This window comes from Rhagoletis pomonella, unplaced genomic scaffold (assembly GCF_013731165.1).
Source record: "Rhagoletis pomonella isolate Grant_MI unplaced genomic scaffold, Rhpom_1.0 Rhpom_scaffold_00005, whole genome shotgun sequence".
Classification (NCBI taxonomy): Eukaryota; Metazoa; Arthropoda; class Insecta; order Diptera; family Tephritidae; genus Rhagoletis; species Rhagoletis pomonella.
The window spans coordinates 12,582,055-12,589,798 of record NW_023458559.1 but is presented as its reverse complement, the minus strand read 5'-3'; the positions used below and the strand labels follow the sequence as shown (position 1 = coordinate 12,589,798).

Genomic DNA, 7,744 nt, shown 5'->3' with positions numbered 1-7,744 from the left:
TTTATTTTTTTATTCAAATACTTAATTCTTTCTAGAGTATATTCAACATTTAAAAAAAAAATTTTTTGATTCTTTCTTCTAAATTTACATCGGAACTTAACTTCAATAATTCAGCTATTAAATTTTTGCAATGCGAAATTTCCTTTCCATTAAATTTATTAAAAATTACTTGCAGTTTCTTTATGTCCACAAGGAATTCTGGTTTAGGTTTTATCATACCACCATTTCAAATTTGGTCTATCCATGTATATGAGTGGGAGATTTTCTCGTCATATTTAGTAATGCTTAATTTCCGTATGATAAATCCAGCTATGTATGAAAAATAAAAACACGACTCTTTTCACATGGCATTATGAAAAAAGGAAAAGGGATTTTAAGAACCAGAACGTCGAATTTATAGCAGTAAATGGTGATCTAAAGCGGTAAATTTAGTGGAACGCAATTGTATCATGGTGTTCGCGGAGCATTTGAGGAGGTTTAAAATAACGCACAAGTTTGTTGTCCCGGCTCTTGCCACACAGAGCGCACCGCTCGTAATTCCTTTTCATTTTATTTTTGTATGTATGTATTTAGAATCAGTGGAAATTGAAATTAAAAAATTAAAATTTTGAATTGTATAGGGTTAAGAGTTGACATTACAGTCGCAGTTCAAAAGAGAGAAATGTCGAAATCACTTCTACCTTGTTATGCCTTGATTTACATTGACTCTTTAAAGAAAATCAAGTAAAAATTCAACAAAAGGGGTTAAACTCAAAATAACTCAAAAAAATACATACGTACATTAATCAAACAAAAGAGAGACAACTAAAAAATAAAGATTTCAGCCCCAATATACGATTAAAACGCAATATCCCTAAAACGTGCATTTAGAGAATTTGTAACTACACTAAAATGTTTTTAAACTTGTATAAAACATACAAATAGTTCTTATTGTACCCAGCGAAAATCCTAAGACATCTTGTGAATCCCTCAATTATTAGGTATGAAAGATAAACTTAAATTTAATGGAAGCACATACATAAATATCTTGTTTACAATACACACATACAGACTTAAAAATAAATTCCAATGCCTTTGAACTGAGATTTTAATGATATCTAATTTTCTTTATAATTTTAGATATGCCACTGAAAAGTTAATCGCTAAACCAGGTTTCTTTGCATCCCTAGTTCACACTGTCGTGGATTTGCTAGGTGATGCATTCCCTGAGGTCAAAAAGAGTCCTCAGCAAATAATTGAAATAATAAACGAGGAGGAAGCGCAGTTCCTAAAGACATTATCACGCGGACGAGATCTTTTCAATCGCACAGTTGCCAAATTGGGCAACAGGAATATAATTCCTGGGGACTTGGCCTGGAAACTGTATGACACATATGGATTCCCAGTTGATCTTACCCAACTTATGGCTGAGGAGAAGAACTTAAAAATAAATATGGAAGAATATGAGCAAGCAAAGCAGGCTGCCTACATAATGTCTCAGGGCAAGAGCGCAACGAAAGCGGAGGAAATTCACTTGGATGTTCACGCCATATCAGAGTTACAATCCAGATCTATACCTATTACGAATGATTCGCCCAAATACAAATATCAGGCCGAATCTGACAAATTCGATTCGCCTTATATTTTTAGTTCATGCAAAGCGAAGATATTTGCTCTGCGATTTGGGAACCAGTTTGTCAATAAAATAGAAGCTGGCAGTAAGGCAGGCATAATTTTAGACCAAACAAATTTCTATGCAGAAAGTGGTGGTCAAATTTATGACAAAGGTTCTTTCAACAAATCCAATAGCGGTGTTGACAAGTTTTTTGTTGAAGCTGTTTTTAATCGTGGTGGTTATATTTTGCATATTGGCGTTGCAGATGGAGAATTCGCTGTAGGCGACGAAATTGAACTTAAAATTAACATTGAACGCCGTTGGCTAACCATGAAAAACCATTCCGCCACCCATGCCCTAAATCACAGTCTGCTTCAAGTACTTGGCAAAGAGACTGACCAAAAAGGATCTTTGGTAGTGCCAGATAAATTACGTTTTGATTTCAGTAGCAAGTCCGCTATGTCAATTGAACAAATAGCTAAAGCAGAACAATTAACACGAGATATTGTTTATCAAAATATGCCGATTTTCGCAAAAGAAACCAAATTGGCAAAAGCAAAGAAGATACGTGGACTTCGCTCAGTTTTTGATGAGGTTTACCCAGATCCGGTACGTGTTATTTCGTTTGGTGTGCCAGTAGAAGAGCTTGAAAATAATCCCGACAGCGGTGCTGGAGAGAAAACTTCAGTCGAATTTTGTGGTGGCACACATTTGCAACGCTCGGGCCATATGATGGAATTTGTAATTACTAGTGAAGAAGCAATTGCGAAAGGCATACGGCGTATTGTGGCTCTAACTGGTCCCGATGCTGTAAAAGCTTTAGAAAAGAACAATGAACTTCACCAGAAAATACAAGCATTAAAATCCACAATTGAAGCTGATGAGGATGGCAAAAACTCCAAAAGCTATGTGAAACAAATAGTGGAATTCACAGAGGAGGTGTCGCAAGCCATAATTCCGTATATAAAAAAAGACCAAATGCGTAATCTACTTAAGCAATTGAAGAAGACACTCGACGACAAGGAGCGCACAATGAAAGCAGCAGTTTCGGTAACCGTGATCGAAAAGACAAAAGAGATTTGCGAAGCGAACCCACAGGCTACATTGTTGGTGAAACAGTTTGAGGCATTTAACAATACTAAGGCTCTTGATGGTGCGCTGAAGCAAGTACGCTCTTTGTGCCCTGATGCCGCTGCGTTATTCCTATCCGTTGACGAGGATTCAAAGAAGGTATTTTGTTTGGCTTCAGTTCCAAAGTCCGCTGTAGACAAAGGCCTTAAAGCTAACGAATGGGTCCAACAATTATCCGAAATTATTGGTGGAAAAGGAGGTGGTAAAGCAGAATCTGCCCAAGCCTCTGGCTCGAGATATGAAAATGTGGATGAAGTCATAAGAACAGCTACAGAATTCGCAAAAAACAAAATCGGCTCTTAATAAGTGAATTCGCTAAAAGCAAGTGCAAATTTTATTAACAATTCATATTTATTTTACTTTAAAAAATGTTTTTTTGCTATTTTCCATTATGAAAAAATACAGACCTGCTAATTAGATTAAATCATTTTTCGCATTGAATAAAAACACGTATGCTTTTATAAAAAATAGTTTTTAACGTATTTGGTCGTTTTCATTATAAGCTGTAAATGTTTAAACCATGTAAACATTTACCCAAGGATTTGAAGACAGCAGTTACATTAGAATAGAATCATTGTTGGAAGTACAAATTTATTAGAAGGCTGCTATGAAATCTCTAAAATCTAACATAACAACGTCCGAAGTTGCTATAGAACGCAGGAAAACTCTCAACCTGCTGGCATCAAAATGCTCCTTGACTATTGTATGACTCTCTGGACACAGGGACATCCCTGGAAACTGCTGGCAAGGAGGGGGACAGAAATATCTGAAGTTTATTTTGCTCAAAATGCGGGCATACCTCTAACCTCCTGTAATCCGACTAAAGTAAAGCGATCCATAAATCAGCTACGCTAACTATCGGATTTCATACGGCAAAAATCGATTCGTCATAGGGGATAACACAATGCAAGCGTGCATCCTAGGAATTTATCACCCCTATTCTGCAACAGTTTCGTATTCGGATTTAGCTACAAATCGTAGAAATGGTATGCTGCAATCCGAATCGTAACGTCGAACTTTCGAAAGTCGTGACAATGGCATGCCTAAAAACGAACGAGTAAGCCTTTTTGCGTAATTTTGTACGAAAAAAATTGTGTCGGAGGTGGGATAAAAGATGTAAATCGATGTGGGTTTGCAGGAAATATTAGTGGTGTTTATTTAAACAGATAAATTTGCCATTCGCATATACGTATATTTTTATCTACTACTACATATAAACGAGCAAGAGAACTTTTGTTGCCCCATATCGAGAAACTTGGGCCCGGTTTAGTTATTTGTACAATTATTTTCGGTTGTTGTGTCCAAACGCATAACCGGAATCCAAAAACTTTAACATGCACGTGTAATTAAAGGATTAAACTTTTATTTAAAATGTTTCAAATTATTAACAAATTCGGATTGCACTATGCACTTTTTTGCAAATTTCAATGTGGGTTCTGCGCGAAAATACTGTGATATGCACAAGAAATATTGTATACCTTTGACATGCGGAAGCGCCTCTTCTCCAGCAACACAGAAAGGAGAATTCTACTTAGTAAGAGCTATAATCCCTAAGCGCGGCCGAAGGCAGAAGCAAGCACAACAGGTGGTGGACCTAACAAAATGCATGTTTTCAATGGCTTGGAAGAAGCTATTATTGCACTAACTGGATTGGGAACCAGTTCTTCAGGCATAGGAGGAGTTCTGGCTTGTGGTTCAACAATTCAACCAGAAGCTGACATAGATGTGCCAATGGTTACTACGCCCGGCAGCTCCGCATTCCTTTGTGAATACATTGCCATAGCTCGCTCCTGCTCCGTTGCTATAACTGCAAATGCATCTGAACCCATAATTTTCCTCAAAATATTTAAAATCAATCAATTTTACTATAAACAAGCACATGATAAGTGTTTTTTAATTCCTTTCCACTTTGTTTTCCTTCATACAGCTAAGTTCGAAAAACAACTGATACCTGGCAAGGCTGCACATTTTTCCGCAAGGGTTGCAGCATGTCGATTTTTCGTTTTTCGTAACGTAGCTACGTATTACGAATTACGAAAATTCGGGTTCTAGAATAACTGAGTACAATAGGGGGGATATAACACTCGGTGCACTACGGGCCAGCAGCTAACAAAGAGAGGCGAAAATCACCCTAAAGAAAGTTCTGAAATTGATTGAATGAACTACCCTGCAAAACTCGAATGACCGAAACTACAATACACGTATACTACAAGACATTGCTGAGCACTTTAGGCAAAAATTCTAACACATTTACATTTTTGTGTTTGTAGTATGGCGTAAATGAGTAGTTTGACTATTACTGCCTGATTCTCTATCTCGAACGAACAGCCAGACGAACGATTCGTGTCCAAAAGAAATCGTCTGAATTCGGAAGTCTTTATCGAATGATAATTTTCGTCCATCCTTACGTTCCTACGTTATTCGCCCGAGAAGATCTTCGGATCGTAGGAATTTATCACCCCTATTCTGCAACACTTTCGTATTCGGATTTTACTACGAATCGTAGAAATAGTATGCTGCAATCCGAATCGTATCTTCGAACTTTCGAAATTCGTAACAATGGCATGCCTAAAAACGAACGAGTAGGCTTTTTTGCGTAATTTTGTACGAAAACAATTCTGTGTCTGTGTGTGAGGCGAGATAAAAGATGTAAAGCGATGTGTGTTTGCAGGAAATATTAGTGGCGTTCATTTAAACAGATAAATTTGCTTTTCGCATGTACGTATATTTTTATCCACTGCTTTATATAAACTAGTAAAAAAGAATCTTTGCTGCCCCTTGTCGAGAAAATTGGGTCCGGTTTAGTTATTTGTACAATGATTTTCGGTTGTTGTGTCCAAACGCATAACCCGAATCCAAAAACTTTAACATCACGTGTAACCAAAGGATTAAAATTGTATTCAAAATAAATGTTTCGAATTTCCGACCACTAGTATTAATAAATTCGGTTTGCACTATGCACTTTTTTGCAAATTTCGACGTGGGTTCTGCGCAAAAATACTGTGGATGGCGTAGCCGGAGTGATATGCAGAAGAAGTGTTGTATACCTTTGACATGCGGAAGCCCCTCTTCTCCGGCAAGAAGGAAAGGAGAATTCTACTTAGTAAGGGTTATAATCCCTAAGCGCGGCCGAAGGCAGACGCAAGTGTAACAGGTGGTGGACCTAATAAAGTGCATGTTTTCAATGGCTTGGTTATTGCATTAACTGGTTTGAGAACCAGATCTTCAGACATAGGAGGAGTTCTGACTTGTGGTTCAACAATTCAACCATAAGCTGACATAGATGCGCCCATGGTTACTATGCCCGACAGCTCCGCATATCTTTGTGAAATTATTCCCATAGCGCGCTCTTACTCCGCTGCTACAATTGCAAATGCAATAGAATCCCTCGTTTCCTTCAAAATATGTAAAATCAACAAGTTTTCTGTAAATAAGCACTTCATGAGTGTTTTTTTAATTCCTTTCCACTTTGTTTTCCTTCATTCAGCTATCTTCGAAAAACAACTGACAGCTGGCAATGCTGCACATGTTTCCGCAAGGGTTGCACCATATGGAATTTTCGGTTTTCGTAGCGTAGCTACGAATTACGAACTACGAAAATTCGGGTTCTAGAATAAGGGGGAATGTTTTAATAGAATTATTTAAAAACGTATCAAGCAATAGCATTTCTTGTAGTCAACGCTCGGACGAAGACGAATAGCGGATTCGGAGGCTTCGAGACAGTACAAATGTATTGGAATTGCCAGACGCCGAGTAAGTAGACGTGCATTTCTAGCATTCCGAACAGGCATGTTGGACGCATTTTCTGCAATTTTCTTCTTTGTGCGGCTTTTAAGATCAGCCCAAATCTGGAAAAACATTACAAGCTCAATTTTTGATACAATTTACTATTTATAAAAAGGAGTTACCTTTTTCTATTCGGTATCTGTTCTTTGTGGAGGTCCATGTGCGTTTAATTTTTTGGCTAATTTATTCCACTGCAGTTCTACCAGGCTCTTACTCACACCAAACGTTGGAGCGCCTCTTGTCAAGTCTGGATTTTTCTCCAGCTCTTTTACCATCACATCGAACAGAGCACTAGAAGTTTTTTAAACACTGTAAAATATACCAAACAATTAATTATAATAATACGAATGTTTTTACGATTATTTCTTGCCTTTTTTGCTTGAATTATCCATTTTAGCTCACATGATAGCAAAATCTCTTTCGTTTGAATTTGACACTTTTTTTTCTTTATTTGAGGTCGTATTCGTGTTAGAGATAGGGATGGAAAAATCGATTTCGATTTCACTCTAGAATCGAAGATTTTCTCGAAATAATCGATTTTAGAGAACCGATTCTAAATTTTCGGAATCGATCGAGAATCGATTCTGAGAACTCGATTCTCTTATTTTTCTTATATCGTTAGTTAGGCGTCAGTTGTTAGAATTGTGAAATTTCTGGCATGACTACCATAAATGTTAATCCTTCTGCAGTGTTTAGAATTTACCCCTTCCTATAATGTTTTGGGTCATTAGGACCCAATAATAAAAATTAGTCAATTTTAAGAAAAAAAATTTATTAAGTTAATATTTTGTTTACAGAAACTTTATCGGCAAGTGCTCTATTCTTACCGGTTCAAAGTTGCCCTTAAATACTAAGTAATAATCTGGTCAAAATGACCCAGAAATACTGTGGGTGTATGGAAAAACTATGTTGCCTTCTAGGAAACAAAATAAAATAATAAACCCTTATATTTTTTTGCAAAGCCATAGCTGATTACGCTTTTAACGAATAGACAACGCCGCAGCTTATTTAAAATTGCCTAACTCTGTAATTAAAGATTTTTTTTCATGAAAATTGGGTAATTTTGACCCAAACATTACAGAAGGGTTAAGTAATACTAGGTTCACATATAAGTAGATTAACCTCATTTTCGAGCTTAACACCCTAATCTGTAATTATAACAAGAGATTAGCCATATAAAATTCGTCCCTTGTTAATCTGTAATTATAAAATAATCTCAGATTTAACCGATAA

The 7,744-nt window shown here is 36.8% G+C and overlaps 1 protein-coding gene across 1 annotated transcript; it reads left to right on the top strand.

Annotated features, from left to right (window-relative positions):
- Positions 1–1,075: 1,075 nt before the first annotated feature.
- On the top strand, positions 1,076–3,195 carry LOC118738715 (alanine--tRNA ligase, cytoplasmic). The gene has a single exon (XM_036469642.1). It carries the CDS (start codon positions 1,091–1,093, stop codon positions 3,026–3,028), a length of 1,938 nt encoding a protein of 645 aa, XP_036325535.1. The 5' UTR covers positions 1,076–1,090; the 3' UTR covers positions 3,029–3,195.
- Positions 3,196–7,744: the final 4,549 nt, after the last annotated feature.

Coding starts and splice junctions, on each gene's coding strand:
- LOC118738715 (XM_036469642.1), top strand. CDS start 1,091: ATGATATCTAATTTTCTTTATAATTTTAGATATGCCACTGAAAAGTTA.